We start from the raw sequence: 15,809 nt of genomic DNA on the forward strand, positions 1-15,809 counted from the left end.
CAGAAGTTGTTGGGTTAAAAATCTTATATTAACATATGTAAATTGACTTTTATCTAAACAACTAAAGCAACAAAAGCTACACAGATATTTTAGAAACTATACTGTTTATCATATGATCTGCAATACATATTCATTTCTCAATAAATGCATGCCAATTATATAATTTTTTATTTAAAAACTTTACTGTTAAGTGGAACAGCTGTTTCCCGCGCTTCACTGTGAATGTTGCCCATTCTTATCATGCTGATTGATAAGCGCTGATGCGTCGCGACGAATTTGCGTGTGCAGTAATCAACAATAAATGTCATGGCATAGAGGAATACAAAACAAAAAAAGAAACTGTGTCGAACGGTTGCCAAGGAAGCGCGGAAAAGGCAGAGAGCGTTCCAGCAGTGATAAATAGCAAATTGAATTTGCCAAATTACGAAACAGCAAATTGATTTTACCACAGCCGTGCCGTGCCCAACATACATTAATATTGACCGTGTTTTTGTGTCCTAATGGGCAATAATTGAAAATTAAAAAGACTCGCAACCGTTGTTCCCCCCGTTTGTTCATCATCCCAAAATGTTAACCCTGTATTACGTGAGCGCTACTTTGATGCAATCCTGGCGAATTCAAAGGGCCTGCAACAAAATTGCCGAGCAGTTGGCGCAATCGTCGAGCATTGCATTCTATGCGCTCCAAGCTGGCCATGACGATGGCTTCGGTGAGACTTCTGTTACCGGGTTATGGTTTATAGAAAGCTGCAAACTAATTCTCCCGTCTCTTATTGTGTGTCAGATGCGACAATTGCCAGTTCGGAGCTGTGTGCTAATCGTAATGCGGCCAAGGTTACGGATATTTTGTGGCTGCATGGCAATCAACACGGTTGCTGCCTGCGTCCATTGCAAACGGTGCGCATAACGCCATGGATCAGTTTTCCAGCGGCGCCCAGTTGGCTGCCATTTGACTATGCCGCCGATGCCTTGACGCCCACAGCGACACCAACGGACATTGAACCGCAGCCGCGCATAACTCTGTCGGCGGACAAGACACAACATTTGCAATTGTTGCTCGAGGCTCAGGTAGAACGGGATGCGGCCGCACACTTCGTTCCGGTTCGGGTAAGATTTATGATTTATTGTTATAGCTATGGTTAATATTATTATTATTTTTTTATACAAATAGATCAATTCAATTCAAAATTCTATTACAAAATTCTGTCAAAATTTTGTTGGTTAAAATTGGGGTTAACCATTGGTAAATAACTATTCAAAGAGGAGTGAAAAATCAGACATATTTCTATATATCTATCTGTTTACATCTATCTTCAAATTAATTAGTAACCAGTTTAAATTTCTAAATGGAAAATTCCCCATAAGAAATATTTAATTAGATTTAAATATTCGATTATTATATATTTAAATATAACTATGAAAGTTTCGCAATCTTAGATTTACATTTTCAACTACAATTTATTAAAATACAACTAAGAAAGGTTAACAAAAAATCCTTAGGTGAGATATCGAGAATTGGGATAGTTTGAATTTTTTCATATATGTTAAATTTCGATTTGTAGTTCTTAAAGTTATTTATAATTTTGATAGTTTGAATATGTCCAACAATAATTGATAGAATTTTTGATATATAGTAAATTTAAATTTGTGAAGAATTTCGAATCCATTTATATCTCTCAGTTATTTAGTGAGGGATTATTTATTTATGTCGGCAATTTTGTAATATATATTATTCTTATCTTATTACTTTATTTTCATGCTTGTGATCAATTGACTAAATCCTTGGTCAGCTGGAAAATTACGGTAAGCTAATCGCATGGAAAATAGACTCCCACCTGGCGGTGCTCATCGAGACGGACGTTGAGCACTTCACACAACTATTGATAATGACATTTTTACAAAACAATTTATATATAAACGATCAGTTGCCACTTATAAGGATTGAGTGTAAGCCCAGTAGCTGATTTCTATTTCAAACATTATAGTCACACACTAATCTCAAATATTTGCTTCTGCAGCTGTGCAGGGCGAGGGACAACCGCAGCCCTTCGAGCTGCTGGCCAATCATCTGAAGCGTCAATCGCGCAACTCAGCTGAAATTAGTCCAGAGGGCTGGCAGAAGCATTTGGAGGATTTACGTGGTCTCTGCGTATTAGCTCACCAGGCAATCGAATTCGAGCAGCAAAAGAATCGTACCGAACTCAAGGCTAGTGCTCCCAAACAGGAGCCAATAGTCCAGCCGCCTGCAGCAGTACAGAGCAGTGTGAAGGCCGTGGCTGTTGTGGAACCCACCACCAAGAAAACAACTCCTGCCAAGCCCACAAAGCTAAAGCAGCCGGCGACAGCTGAAAATCTATTGAGCAAGCCGCGTGAAGTGGAAAAAACCCCAACCACCATGCCAGCAGCAGAATCCAGCCAAGAATCGAAATCCGCACAAGCGTCGAAAACATCGACGCCCAGCAAGAGTTTTGTGGCCGTTAAACCGAATTCGCCACCATCGGAATCCGCCGCTTCAACATCCCGAAAGCGTCCCATTTTGCAGCGGAATAAGAATAGCCTGGGTGAATGTAAACCGCTTAATGTGCTCGTCTATTCGGACAGCGCAAGTGCCCGGGATTCTGCAATAGCAACACTTCGTCAGCTCCTTGAGTCGGATGTGTACACCATTTATCCGCTGACACCGCAGCAGGCGGGGCAAAAGCATTGGATTGAGCAGACGGCGCTGCTCGTTGTTTGTGGATCAGTACCACCAAACATTGGCCAGATACTTGTCGATTATTTTCTGCATGGCGGCAAGGTCTTGAGTCTCTGCTCGGATATCTTGCACTTCATATTGCCCAATTATCGCACGGCTGAGGTGAGTGGAATGAAATAGTAATCAAGTCAGCAGTATAAAGCAATTTCCTTAATGATTTCAGGTTCGAGAGCACGAATTGGTTCAGTTTTCCTATGACAAATGGCAGCGGGTGAAGATGATGCATCACATTTTCTGCTACCAGCCTTCTCCCGTTAAGAAGAACTTCTCTACGGATAGCGAGGAGTCGTCGGTTCCGTCGCATTCGCGTACACCGTAAGTTTTCTTGCCATGTGTCTGTGATTTCAACACAATGAACCACAACACATTCCACACGAGAATATCACACTCAAAGCTAAATTGAATTTGAATTTCAAATGAATTCCACAAAATATCTATAAAGCATATTATGTCATGGACTACAAAATAATTTGAGTGGCTTTATCTCGAAATGTAATTATAAGCAATCCCCTAAGAGTCCAGGTTTCTATTTACTATATACATGCGAGTGTCCCAGATTCTAAAGCTTATTAACTTGATTCCTTTATAACTATGCATGTTGAATTGCTTTTGTATATTGAATATTTTTTTAAATAACTGTAATTACTTAAATATTAATGTTGTGTTTGAAAAATACTTTAGCCAACATAATTAACAACAATTTCTTACTAATTCTAATCTCTTTTGTGTTTCTCAAACCTTTCATGCTCAAATTGGCGCTATTTCTGTACATTTTTTCCCATGATTTTAAATCATATATTTGTCTTGTGTGTCGATTTTCAAAATTAATTTGTTATATTTATTATCGGTGTATTGCACTCCCCCAAAACCACTGAAATTTATTAAATCCTATACATATTAAATTGTATGTTGTGATTTCATTTTACTTCCTCGTATCGTGCTACTATATTTTTAAATTCTATTCCACTCGGTCTTTGAGTTCTTCCTTAAATCTCGTATTATGTGCTTATCTTATCTTATCTCCCCTTTCTGCTCTGTGTGTGTGTGTTTGTGCTATGTGTGTGCCCTATAATATCATCCTACTTTTACCATTAACATAAACTAAAACGATAATACTCGCAACAACATAACCAAAATATAAACCAAAAAACAAAACAAAAAACCAAAACCAAAATACGAAACGAACGCCGCTTAGAGCTCTAGTATGTCCAAGGTCCATGGATTTGAAGGATCTCGCCGGGCAGACACACAAATTGGATGTTAAAGTTTTGGGCACTGAGGAGACGTGGAACACGCCAAGTCTAATGCTGGCCAACAGTTTGCAAAGTGGCGGCAAGGCCGTCTTCTCGCAGGTAATATTGAAATCCATAGCTTTGGGAACAAAAGTATTCATAATTTCCAATTTATATTGCAGGTGCATCTGGAGACAAATCCCAGTGAGTTTGAGTTTGATGAGGATAAATTTTCGATTCTAAAGCAAAGCGAACCCACACGCATCGAGATCTTTACGGATCTCCTGCGTAAGTATCTGGATGTCCAGGTGCGAAGCAGTGATGCAGTGGCATCCGCCGTGCCCGGAGTTGTCTTTAAGCAGGCCTACTTCCTGGGTCGCCATGAGGTGACTAGTAGCTCTCCTGTTCTTTTCCTGACTGTGTTAATCAGTTAAAAAATTGTATTTTCAGTCTAAATTTGAGTTGTTGGAGAAGCTGCGTCCACGTTGTAGCGGCCCTGACGATGTCATAGTGACGCCCAAGCTAACCATTAAATTCTGTGGGAAAGACGATAAGGCGCCCGTTGCGAACACAAATGTGCTGCCCATTATAATACATTCCTGCCCAGATGATTTCTCCACGGTTGACTACTTTGATGTGAGTGCTGCTCGCATTGTCAGTTCAAATACACAATTTGATCCTTTCCACTGCTATTGTAGAACTTAAAAACCGAGCATATTGGACGCCTGGTCATCTATGTGCCCATCATAAGCAGTTCCATGCATGTCATCCAAGATCTGGAGCTGATGCACGGTATTGCTGTGCTGCCTGTCCAACAAACTGCGGGCGTGGGCCGCAGCAATAATCAGGTAAATATATTAACTATTTATAACATGAATATATTTCTTAAAAATTATTGCTTTATTTGTTTATTTAGTGGCTGAGTCCAGTTGGCTGTGCAATGTTCTCCACTCAGCTGCACATTCCCATGGACACCCCGTTGGGATCGCGTCTATCCTTGATCCAGCATATAATTGGAGCCGCAATTGTGAACACTCTGCGAGGTCATAAACTGTATAGGGTAAGTGATTTTATATATTTGTGTGAACTTTGAATTGCTTTTGGAGACCCAAATAAGAATTGACCCCAATTGCTGAACATCTATTGGGCTTTAATAAAAACATTTAATTGTTAGTTGTTTAACATAATCTGCATATTATTTATGCCTCTGCTAAAAACTATGATTTTTCAAAGTCAGAAAAATCGATCGGCATTGACCTGTATTTATTTACCCATAGCTATTTTAAAGCCCTTAATTTTAATTGGTTATTTCGCAGACTCTTTGCATATTGATATTAATTGCAAATGTTGAGTTTTTCATTGTTTCAATTCGGTTATAAATGCAATGGCCATTTTTTTTTACATGTGTGTAAATAATGTGACATATTAGCCTTTTTATGATAGCCTTGTAAACACCCATTCTTATAAAAAAGAGTATTTTACGGCTTTAATATAAAAATGCTTCGCACATCTCATCGACTTTTGTATATTGTGTAGAAGTCCACAAAACTCAAAATAACGCATTTTTCTAAACAATAAGAAAGAAAACTATCTATGTGTATTAAATTAAAATGGAATTTCTTTGATATAGCATTATTTGTTTGCCAATTGAAATTTAATTGTTAATAAATTTGTTGTTGTAGTGATATTTATTTTGACAATTTTTGTTTTTCGTATATTTTTTGCATTCAACTTGTTTGCTTTATACATTTTACAATACACAGTTCAATATATATATATGTATAACTATATGTATATATATATATATATTTGTTTGTTGTAGTTTTTATATATATATAGATATATAGAGCTTTTCTTACACATAATTAACAATTTTAAAATTGCTCACCTGATTTACGTTTACATATAGATTTGCCACAGTGCTTGGTTTTCATTAACATTAACCGTATGTAGTTTTTATTTGTAATGTCTATGTCTATATTTTAGTTTTTTTGTTTGCTTTAATGCATTCATTCATTCAGATTTGCTTGTTGCTCTTCAACATTTAAACGTTGTCTTTTAATTAAACATTTTTGTGTGTATGTGTTAAAGTCAAAATATTTTACAATGCAAATGTAAAATGCTATAATTTGGATATATATACTGTATATATATATGTATATAGTTTCTCGTTTCTCTTGCTTTAAATGTACTATATATTTACAGTTTCCGTTAGTTTTCTATTTGAGAGTCCTTTCGAGAGCCTGCTGAGGAAGCGAGCTTTGCTCTCTCTCTCTCTCTCTCCACATACACAATACATATAATGACAATTTGACATTTTTGCACGCAATATTACACAACAATTACAGTTACAGAGAGAGTATAGCTTACATTTGACATATATAACATGGAATTGTGCTAATTAGAAACTGTGTGTGTGTTTGTGTGTGTGTGTGTGGTGCTTGCTGCTCTGCTTACAAACAATACAAAGAGTAGTCTGTTGTTATTCTTCTTATTCTTGTTGCTGTTCTGTATAATGGTTGGTTAGAACACAGACTCTGCGGAACGCGAGAGATTAACAGGATGCGAGGGACTGCGAGCCAAACGTTTCTTTGGCAAATGCTCCAACAGGGAGAGCAAGCGTGCAAAATCTGGCCGATCCTCCTTTTTGTAGGTCCAGCAGAGCATTAGCAGATCCTTGACATCGCGACCAGATTGTAGATTGGCCAGCGATTGTTTCATGCCGCGTCCCACCTGCCAAATGATCGACTCCGCTGGCTGATCCTTGAACGTGAATTCGCCGCAAATGAGCTCGTACCAAACGGTGCCAAAGGAGTACACATCCGAGTAAGGTGTAAACTCCAGACACTCACCGGGCGGCTTTCGTGGCTGCAGGGCACGTATCAGTTCTGGTGCCAAATAGCAGAGCCAATTTTGTGGTACGCCCAGGCCCATATCACAGTACAGTAGCTTTGTGGAGCTGAAGAGGCCAAAGTCCGTTATGATCACCTTGCCGTTCTCGATGAAGATGTTCTTGGTGCGCAGGTCCTTGTGTATGATATCCCGCGCATGCAAATACCCCATGCCCTGCGCAATCTGCTGGGCAATCAGCAGCGTCCGATTCATCGCAAACTTCTCCCTTCGCTGATGTATATATGTATACAGAGTGTTGCCTTTGCACAGCGAAGTAACAATCGCCAAATACGGCGGATTCATGCAGGCGCCCATGAAGAGGACCAGATTCTCGTGACGTGTCTTCTTGAAATTGGCCACCTCATTGCGAAACGACTCCAGCATATGCTCATCCTGCAGATAGTCCTCGTTGAGCAGCTTAACAGCCACATCGCCATGCCACAGGGCGCGATGCACGGTGCCAAAGCGACCCTGACCGATACGCTCCATCAAATGCAAATCGCCATAGGGTATATCCCATTCCTTGAGCGATATGGAGTTCTGTCGCCACTGACCCGAATCCCCATCCTCCGTCGAATCCAAACGGACGGGCGTACGATCCGAGTCCGTGCTGGCACTACCCGATAACGAAACGGTCTTATCGCTATCATTCGACTTGTGTGTGTCCGTATATTCACTGGTGAACGGTGTCCGTTTGTCCACTCCGGCATTGCTCAACTTGCGCGGAAAGAAACTGCCACTGTTGACCAGACTCGCCGTATAAGTGGCGCTGCTGCTGCTGCTCACCTGCGACGAGGATGTCTGCGAGGAGGAGCTGATCGAATGCGTCGACATTTGGCTGCCAATTAGCGCGGAATGGCCATTCGAGCTGTTGTTGCTGCCACAGCTGCTGCTCATGATGATGCTGCTGCTGCTGTTGCCGCTGCTGTTGTTGTTATGGTAGTTGCCGCTGTTGTTGCTGCCGCTGCTGTTGTAGCAGCTGTTGTTGCTGCAGTTATTGCTATTGTTAATGCCGCTGTTGTTGTTGCCATTGGTCAGCGTTTCCGTTGTTGCTGTGCTGCTACTGCTGCTCAACGTTGTCTCATTCGATATGATTAGCGTTTGAGCCGCACTTGCATTGCTGTTGCAAGTAATGGTTACATTTGGAAAGTTGAACTGACTCTGCGGATTCTGTTGCTGTGGGGGCTTTGGCTGACAGGCGTTGGGTGTAGCCAACTGCTGTTGTTGCTGCTGCTGGTGTTGGAACAATGCTGGACTGCTGGGCGTTGAGCTGGTGCAGCTGGAGCTGGGTGAACTGCTGTCGCCATGATGCAGCTGATGTGGCTGCTGCAATTGCGGTTTGCTGCCCAGCGTACTCTTTCGGGGCACCGGCGATGCTTTGCTGCTGCTGCTGCTGTGCTGCGCCGACGGATCCCATCGACCGCCCACCTGTGTCTGCCGGAATTCGTACACATATTCGGGTGGCAGACCACAGGATGGGGGCACATGCTGTGCACACGACTTGTGGCAGGTGTATTTGCAGTCGGTGCACTTGAGTCCATGTCTCAACATCTGCTTTTGGCACAGTTTGCACGTGGTCATGAAGCCATACCAATTGTTGAAGCGATGCTTAATGGTGTGACCCATGCCCACATGCGCCACAACCGGCGATGGCGGCACTAGCAGCACATTGCTGCTGCTGCCGCAAGCGTCCACAAATATGTCCGAGCTACTCGCGGAGCTATGGCTATCCGGACTAGGATCTGTGGGCAGCCGGCTACGTGGTGGCCTCGGTGGTTGATCCGCCACAGCTGTGTCCGAGGCGCTGCTGCTGTTGTGCATCAGCAGCGTCTGATGCTTCTTAGCGGGCGGTGGTGTGCCCGCCGCTGTTGTTGTGCTCCGACTGCGCTGTGGCGTTCCACTCAAGGAGCCGCCCGTCCCAGAGGCTGGCGTAAAGGGTGAATTTGGTGGCGAGGGTGTCAGTGTCAGAGTCATCTGTGAGCTGGTCAGTTGTTGTTGTTGCGATTGCGGGTGCTGTTCGCTGCGTGAGCTTGACGCGGAGCTGCTGCCAGCTTTGGGCTTACCGTTCCCATGTGGATGCTGATGCTGGTGATGATGACGATGATGGGCGCGTGGCGAGGCATTGTTCAGACTGAGGCCCAGGCCAATGTTGCCAATGCTGCCGCGATGTGTGTGATGCGGCTGCGGATGCGGTCGATCCCACGAGTCCCAGTGCCATTGGTCCGGATCAGCATTGGATGCAACGGCGCTATTGTTGCTCTCCAGCTTTTCCATGCATTTGCGGAGATTGTGCATCGCTTTGGTCAGACGGCGCAGCTCTTCGTCCAGCTGGCTGCTGCTCGTATTGTGGGCAAGCAATTGCTTTAGTTCATCGTCGCTCAACTGCAACGTTTGCTCCAGCGTCTTCAGCCGCCCCAAACACACATTCAGCGACTCCTGGCTGAGCCCGACAACACGCAACCATTGACGCAACTCGTTCCCAGTTGCCTGATGATGAGGCAGTAGACCGTTGGCCGGAATGCGCTCGTTCAGCCGCGACTTGGTCAACAGCAGCTCGGAGAAGTAGCGCACCAGTTTGGACTCCAGGCCTCGAATCTGTTGTTGCGTCAGCGTTGCGCTCGTAGCGCACTGTGTGCGCAGGTCGTCCAGATGGTTGGCAGAGAGATCAATCATATCCTGTATGATGATTAGATTACTTTCACTTGCTGCTGCTGTTGTTGTATTGTTGTTGCTGCTGCTCTTGCTAACTGGCGACGCAGTCAGCTGGGCGGCAGCGGCGGCACTGCTGCTCATTTTTGTTGTTGTTGTGGCCCGCCCGCCCCTTGCAGCGGCAGCGGCTGCGACAGCAGCACAAACTGATTGATTTTTTCAGACGCACTTAGAAAGCGTTTCTTGTTTTCAACACATTGACACGCATTCTGTACACTTTAATCTGCCTGTCTGCCTCGGCGACAAGCATGCACGTTTCGGCATATGCAGCGAGGATGTTAAGATAGCTTTCGCTATGCTAAAAATGCGATAATTTTTTTATAGGTTTTTTTCTTGTTGAGGGGCAGACAAAACGGGTGCCGTGTTGTCGCCTGCACGCACGAAATTTCTCTACACCCAAGTAGTAGAGCTGAACAACTATCGTCGATGATATCGATGTACGATTTCCTTGGTTCATCGCTTGTAAATATACTTCTCGCGATATATCGTAAAAACAGATATAATTATGAATGGCTTTTTGACATTTAAGACTTTTTTAATAATATTTAAAAAATTTTAAAATAATTATATAGAAAATTAGTAATATGATGAAGCGTTATTGGTTGCTTCATTAAAAAAATATTCATCTTGAGCTTTTGATTAATAAATATACTCAATAAAATATATTTATATGTATATATATTTATTATTGATTCATTCATTTTACTTAATAATAATAGCATACAAATATTCTTTATATATCTCACTATTTTTTCAGGTACTCGATATTGCTCTAAAATGGCCAAATGATATTATTGCCAACGGTAACATAAAAATTGGTGGACTAGTCGTCAATACCACCTTATTAGGCTCGCAGGCATTGGTGAATATTGGCAGCGGAATTAATTTAAACAACTCAAAACCAACAATTTGCATTAACGATATGATAAAAGAGTATAATGCGCGGATGCCCATTGCTAAATTACCATTACTGAAATATGAGCAATTTATTGCATTAATTTTTAATGAAATCGAAGGAATTTTGGCTGAAGTCCAGAACGGAGATTTCAAACATTTCTACGCCTTGTACTACGACCTTTGGCTGCATAGGTATGTGAAATACTTTCAGAATGTATGCAGATTTTTAAAATTCATTCCTTATTTTTATTCCTTAGCGAGCAAAGCGTTAAGATTTTCCTGGAAAATCAAGAAAAGGATGCCAAGATTATTGGCATCGATGATGCAGGTTTCTTGAAAGTAAAATTAGCGAATGGAACGATTGAGACCGTTCAACCCGATGGCAACAGTTTTGATATGCTGAAGGGATTAATAGTACCTAAATACAATTAAAAAGGAATTATTATAAACTGCAAACTTATTTATTCCTCACTATTTTTATGCAAACATACATAACTTATCGAACTACTAATAACAGTTTGTATTTTTAGGGGCATTTAGATATACTTATCAATTATTACATATATTAATATATATTTATAAATGTTTGTACTTAAAGTGATTATTGTGTTGAAGCTTATATCCCGTTAGCTAGATTATTAACACACTGCCAATATACTGAGTGTTTTCCAAATATTTCGAATTATATATGTAATCTTAAAAATGTATCTTTAAGAAGTTTGTCATTTTACTAAAATATGTTATTCCTAAAAATTTGATATGTTTAAAGTCGTTCCCCGTAATATTTGAAAATAACATATACTACTACCTTGATATATGAGTGTTTACCGAAGAATTTAATAAAATTATATAAATTAAGAAAGTAATTGAATATATCCTCTGGTATTTTAGTATGACATTATCAATATGGTATTTTTTCAGCTTCGGTCACACTCCTAAAAAAATAGGGTGGCCATTCTTACTTTTATATATGCATAGTTTTTACTTGAAGCGAATAAAACTACGAAGTCAAAGGATTTATATAAGCGCCCTTCATAAAAGACAATTAAAACACTGAAAGAAATGGCGCAACGTAATTATCGGGTGGACCGCTTTGCACAGATGAGCAAGCAGGAGGAGATAATTGCGAAAAAACGCCAGGAAATACTCGAGAAACAGCGTACGGCGCAGCTGGCCAAAGCCGTTGCCGCTGCCCAAACTTTGGCAGCCCAATTGAAAACCATTGAGACGCCGACGACACCGACAACAACGCCGGCGGCGGCGATTCCGATGCCACTCGATGAACAGGAGGAACACGAGGAGCATGAGGAGGAAGAACAGCAGCATCAGCCGCAGCAGCTAGCGCCATCGCCCACAACTGTAGCTGTGCCGGACGAGATAAATGACTTGGAAGTGGATAATGGCGAACAGACGGCTGCATCGGGTGCAAGGGGCAAGTACGATGATAGCACACCCAAGACACTAAACAGTTTCACTGGCAAGACGGGCAAAATAACATTTAGCCTAAAGAGGCAACATTTGCCACAACCGAGCGTTGAGCAACCGCCACCCAAGGTGAAGAACACCTTTTGTAACGATGGTTCCTTTCTCGAGAATTTCAAGAAAATTCTTGAAAAGCACGAACAACCCAAACCGCCGCCTATAATTGTACCGCCCGTCCCAGTGCCTATGTAAGTATATATGTCTCTAATGCAGGCCAGTAAAAAAACCTTCCTTAATCCTTAACATTATTCCAGCGATGAGAACAACCCTGGCGACACAGCACAGAGTGTGGAGAACAGCAGTCCGCAGGAGTCAATGGATCTGGCACTCAGTACGATTGCGACGAGTGCGGCGGCAGTGATAGCCACATCTATGGCTGGCAGCATAACGGTGTCCAGTGCTGGACACAATCATCTCGCATTTAGTATGCCCGGCACTGGCCCGGGGATGCCGCAGGTAGTGCAACCACCGCCACCGCCGCCGTTTGCATTCAATCCAACGCTGCTGGCGCAGGGACCGCCACAAATGTCGCAAATGGCTTTCTTTCATGGACATCATCATCATCATCCTCATCATTTGCCGATGCAGCTGCATCCGGCTGCAGTGGCACCACCGCCACCACCACCACCGCCACAGATGCCAATCACATTGGCCAATTTAACGCCAATCTATATGCAATTGGGACCAACACAGCTGCCGTCCGAAGCCGCAATGCATCAGCTGAATGCGATACCGGCACCCAAAGACTTTGACTTGAATGCAATACCAAAGCCGCAGATCAATCTGGAGGCCATACAAATGCCCACTGTTAGCCAGGTTGAGCAGTTAGCTCTGTTGCCGGAACATGTTACAGTGAATCCGCCACCGCCGCCCCCACCGCCCATGCAGCCAGAGGAGCAATCAACGCAGCAGCAGCAGCAGCAGCCGCCGCCGTCGGAACAACTGCAGCAGCCGCAACAGCAACAACAATTGCAACAGCTTCAAGTGCAACAGATGCAAGTGCAACAGTTGCAGAAAGTGCAAATTCAGTCATTGACGCCCCCAACACAAGGTGTGTACATTATCCTCGACAATATTCTTTTGTCTGTTCTGTTCTGTTCTGCCACAATCCCAGCAATCCCTATTCAAAATATCCATCCACCAGCATCCCATTCCTCAATCTTATTTTCCATTTTATATATATTTTACAAATCGTTGTGCACGATTTTAAAGCAATTTATGTAGTTTTTTCAGAAACATGCATACAATTGCCAACGTGCATAGAAAACCTAATCGCACTGGTCGCTGAAAATGGTGAAGATTACGAAGATAAAATACGTTTGCATAGAAGCGAATTGCATCCGGCCTTGTGGTAAATCAGCTGCACATTTTCACGCGCCGGGCACTTTAACTGAATTAATTAATTAATTAACGAGAACGGGGTCAACCGAGAAATTAGTCGCTTAATTTTGCTCACTTTTGCTTTAGCCAATTCACAAAAATATTTGTACTTTAATTTTATTGGGGGCAAGCATGAACAAAGGGAAATAATGAAAGGAAGTATAAATATATATATATATATTATAAATGCCGATGATGCAATACTCTTGCAAGCATATGACAGTCTCTAATAGGATTCTTGTCTGTATTTACTTATATTATTTATTAGTTTTAATAAGCTTTTGCCAAGTTATCCGTTGTCGATAAACCTTTAGAAGCTTTTCATTTGATAATATATAATACAATATAATTTTAAACAATCTATAAAAACACAAAAATAGTCTTGTGAATTTGAGGTGAACGCAAATAGAACAATTCAATCTCTAATCGCTAGTTAAAGTCACAGAACTGAACACATTGAGCACAAATTATTTGGGTTGGGAAATAATACAAAAAAGACTTAAGACATGTTTTCCGGCAGCTGAGCTTAATTCAAAACAAATGTCTACATTGTTTCAATGGATATTACATTTTTTTTAATATAGTTAAAGTCCGATTGTGATTTACGTCGATTTAAAATTAGTTCGGTTAGTTTCTTAGGATTAATATTTGAGATTTGAAGAGGGAGTGCGCGCGAATGACACACACACACACACACACCTAACACTCACACTGGCCGTATGTTGCCGTCGTCCTGCCACTGGAGGAGTAAGCTGAAGGATTCTATCTAAAGCACACACTACTACTAAAAGGGCGCCACAAAAAACCAACCAACCAGTTATTCATATAATGTCTTTGTATATTGCATGCATTTGGGCACTTTTCATTGTACGTTTCAATTCTTTTTTAAAATTTTAACAATAGGTTTCTTTATGATAAGAACTGCGAGCAATATCGAAACTATCGCTCACAACTGCTCGATTACGAACGGCAGCGTGCCGAGCGGCAGCGACAACGAGAACGGGAGCGGGAGCAGCAGCTAAACAAGGAGCAGCAGCAGCTACAACAACAGCAACAGCAGCAACAACAGCAGCAGCAGCAGCAGGATGACCAAAATAGTAACTCAGCAGCTGATAAATACGATCCGGAATCGGCAATTAGCGCCGATTTTGATTCAGATGATGAGTACATGCGTGGCATGATGGATCGCAATCGCGACAATATCAAACGACGCATCGAGTGCCGCAATGAGCTGAGCGACGAGGAGCGACGCGAACGCGAAGAGGAGGCGGCCACCATGGCAGCATCTGGCGAAGCAAACGAGCTGGACGAGGAGGAAGATAGGGAGACACAGCGACAGCGGCGCAAGCGTGAGCGTAAGAGCCGCTGGGGCGAAAAGGAGCAGCTGCCCAGCAGCTCAGGTGAGCCAAATAAATCAGATAAGAATGGAATAGGAAATGATAAATGAATTCTATTTTTAATCTCAGGCACCACACCCACCAGTTTTGGCAACCAGAACAAACCCATGCTTAGTGCCGTCACACGCAACGATCCGGCTCTATTGCAGTATGCGCGTCTTAATTATGGTTCGACCACATTGTCGGAAGATCAGTGGAAGCAGTGCGAGGAGCACTACAAGGTTAACTTGCTTTACCAGGACATGATGCGTAAGCGACAGGAAATCGATCGCTTGGCGCGTGGTGGCAAATTCAAATACGAATACGACTCCGACGAGGACGTTGAGGGCGGCACCTGGGAGCACAAGTTGCGCAACGCCGAAATGGAGGCGACACACTTGTGGGCCAATGCGCTGACCAAACAAAGCGAGGGCAAGCATCACATTGGTGATTTTCTGCCGCCCGAGGAGCTCAAGAAGTTCATGGAACAGTACGAGGCAAAGAAGAATAATCGTCAGCCCGATTTAAGCGATTATAAGGAGTACAAACTGAAAGAAGATAACATTGGCTTCCAAATGCTGCAAAAGTTGGGCTGGAAGGAGGGACAAGGCTTGGGCCAAGACGGTGCCGGCATTGTAGACCCCGTTAACAAGTAGGTGTCTTTTTTAAATATCCATCTATTCTCACTTCTAATTGACTTTATATTGTGAACTTGCAGAGCACCGCAGCGTGACGGTAATCAAGGTTTGGGTGTCAACAGTGCCGCTCAGCCCGAGGATTGCGACAATGAGTATGATGCGTACAGGAAGCGCATGATGTTGGCCTATCGCTTTCGTCCCAATCCGCTGGTGAGTTCTCCAAGACTACCTGTGAAGTGTGTGTTTCAAATTGACTTTCTTTCGCAGAACAATCCACGACGCGCCTATTACTAGGTGCCACACATAGTATAGCCACTATATAACAATTGATTAACTGATGCTTTATAATGTTTAAGACTCACTTGCTAAAACCCCATTTATATCCATCACTCATCAATTATAAAGTTTGTATTTACATATTATGCATGTTGACTGCTGACCACAATGAA

At 42.5% G+C, this 15,809-nt stretch overlaps 3 protein-coding genes across 9 annotated transcripts; 2 read left to right on the forward strand and 1 right to left on the reverse strand.

The window, feature by feature from the left end:
- The first annotated feature begins 268 nt into the window (after nucleotides 1-268).
- LOC6563879 (biotin--protein ligase) lies at nucleotides 269-11,311 on the forward strand. Of its 4 annotated transcripts, none has more exons than XM_032737277.2 (12): nucleotides 269-709; nucleotides 784-1,106; nucleotides 1,790-1,946; nucleotides 2,018-2,856; nucleotides 2,918-3,069; nucleotides 3,950-4,106; nucleotides 4,169-4,372; nucleotides 4,437-4,622; nucleotides 4,685-4,834; nucleotides 4,903-5,046; nucleotides 10,345-10,676; nucleotides 10,742-11,033. In XM_032737277.2, the coding sequence occupies exons 1-12, from the start codon at nucleotides 568-570 to the stop codon at nucleotides 10,914-10,916; spliced, it is 2,961 nt and encodes a 986-aa protein (XP_032593168.1). In that variant the 5' UTR covers nucleotides 269-567; the 3' UTR covers nucleotides 10,917-11,033. The 4 variants fall into 4 exon arrangements, with proteins under 4 accessions (XP_032593168.1, XP_032593170.1, XP_001989799.1 ...); XM_032737279.2 differs by having other exon boundaries at nucleotides 1,790-1,802; XM_001989763.3 differs by having other exon boundaries at nucleotides 270-709; nucleotides 3,968-4,106; nucleotides 10,742-11,311.
- On the reverse strand, nucleotides 6,136-9,944 carry LOC6563880 (kinase suppressor of Ras 2). The gene has a single exon (XM_001989764.3). It carries the CDS (start codon nucleotides 9,669-9,671, stop codon nucleotides 6,510-6,512), a length of 3,162 nt encoding a protein of 1,053 aa, XP_001989800.1. The 5' UTR covers nucleotides 9,672-9,944; the 3' UTR covers nucleotides 6,136-6,509.
- A 175-nt stretch (nucleotides 11,312-11,486) lies between the features above and the next one.
- LOC6563894 (formin-like protein 7) lies at nucleotides 11,487-15,750 on the forward strand. Of its 4 annotated transcripts, none has more exons than XM_032737274.2 (7): nucleotides 11,493-12,154; nucleotides 12,221-13,017; nucleotides 13,191-13,317; nucleotides 14,250-14,746; nucleotides 14,813-15,374; nucleotides 15,441-15,570; nucleotides 15,628-15,750. In XM_032737274.2, exons 1-7 carry the CDS (start codon nucleotides 11,547-11,549, stop codon nucleotides 15,652-15,654), a joined length of 2,748 nt encoding a protein of 915 aa, XP_032593165.1. In that variant the 5' UTR covers nucleotides 11,493-11,546; the 3' UTR covers nucleotides 15,655-15,750. The 4 variants fall into 4 exon arrangements, with proteins under 4 accessions (XP_032593166.1, XP_032593167.1, XP_032593165.1 ...); XM_001989762.3 differs by having other exon boundaries at nucleotides 13,200-13,317; XM_032737275.2 differs by lacking the exons at nucleotides 14,250-14,746; nucleotides 14,813-15,374; nucleotides 15,441-15,570; nucleotides 15,628-15,750 and having other exon boundaries at nucleotides 11,487-12,154; nucleotides 13,191-13,547.
- The last annotated feature ends 59 nt before the right edge of the window (nucleotides 15,751-15,809 follow it).

The sequence above is a fragment of the Drosophila grimshawi genome, unplaced genomic scaffold (genome assembly GCF_018153295.1).
Source record: "Drosophila grimshawi isolate 15287-2541.00 unplaced genomic scaffold, ASM1815329v1 contig_311, whole genome shotgun sequence".
Lineage (NCBI taxonomy): Eukaryota > Metazoa > Arthropoda > Insecta > Diptera > Drosophilidae > Drosophila > Drosophila grimshawi.

Coding starts and splice junctions, on each gene's coding strand:
- LOC6563879 (XM_032737277.2), top strand. CDS start 568: ATGTTAACCCTGTATTACGTGAGCGCTACTTTGATGCAATCCTGGCGA. Junction 710..783: donor TGGCCATGACGATGGCTTCG/GTGAGACTTCTG, acceptor ATTGTGTGTCAG/ATGCGACAATTGCCAGTTCG. Junction 4,623..4,684: donor CCACGGTTGACTACTTTGAT/GTGAGTGCTGCT, acceptor CTGCTATTGTAG/AACTTAAAAACCGAGCATAT.
- LOC6563880 (XM_001989764.3), bottom strand. CDS start 9,671: ATGAGCAGCAGTGCCGCCGCTGCCGCCCAGCTGACTGCGTCGCCAGTT.
- LOC6563894 (XM_032737274.2), top strand. CDS start 11,547: ATGGCGCAACGTAATTATCGGGTGGACCGCTTTGCACAGATGAGCAAG. Junction 13,318..14,249: donor GAATTGCATCCGGCCTTGTG/GTAAATCAGCTG, acceptor TTTTAACAATAG/GTTTCTTTATGATAAGAACT. Junction 15,375..15,440: donor ATTGTAGACCCCGTTAACAA/GTAGGTGTCTTT, acceptor GTGAACTTGCAG/AGCACCGCAGCGTGACGGTA.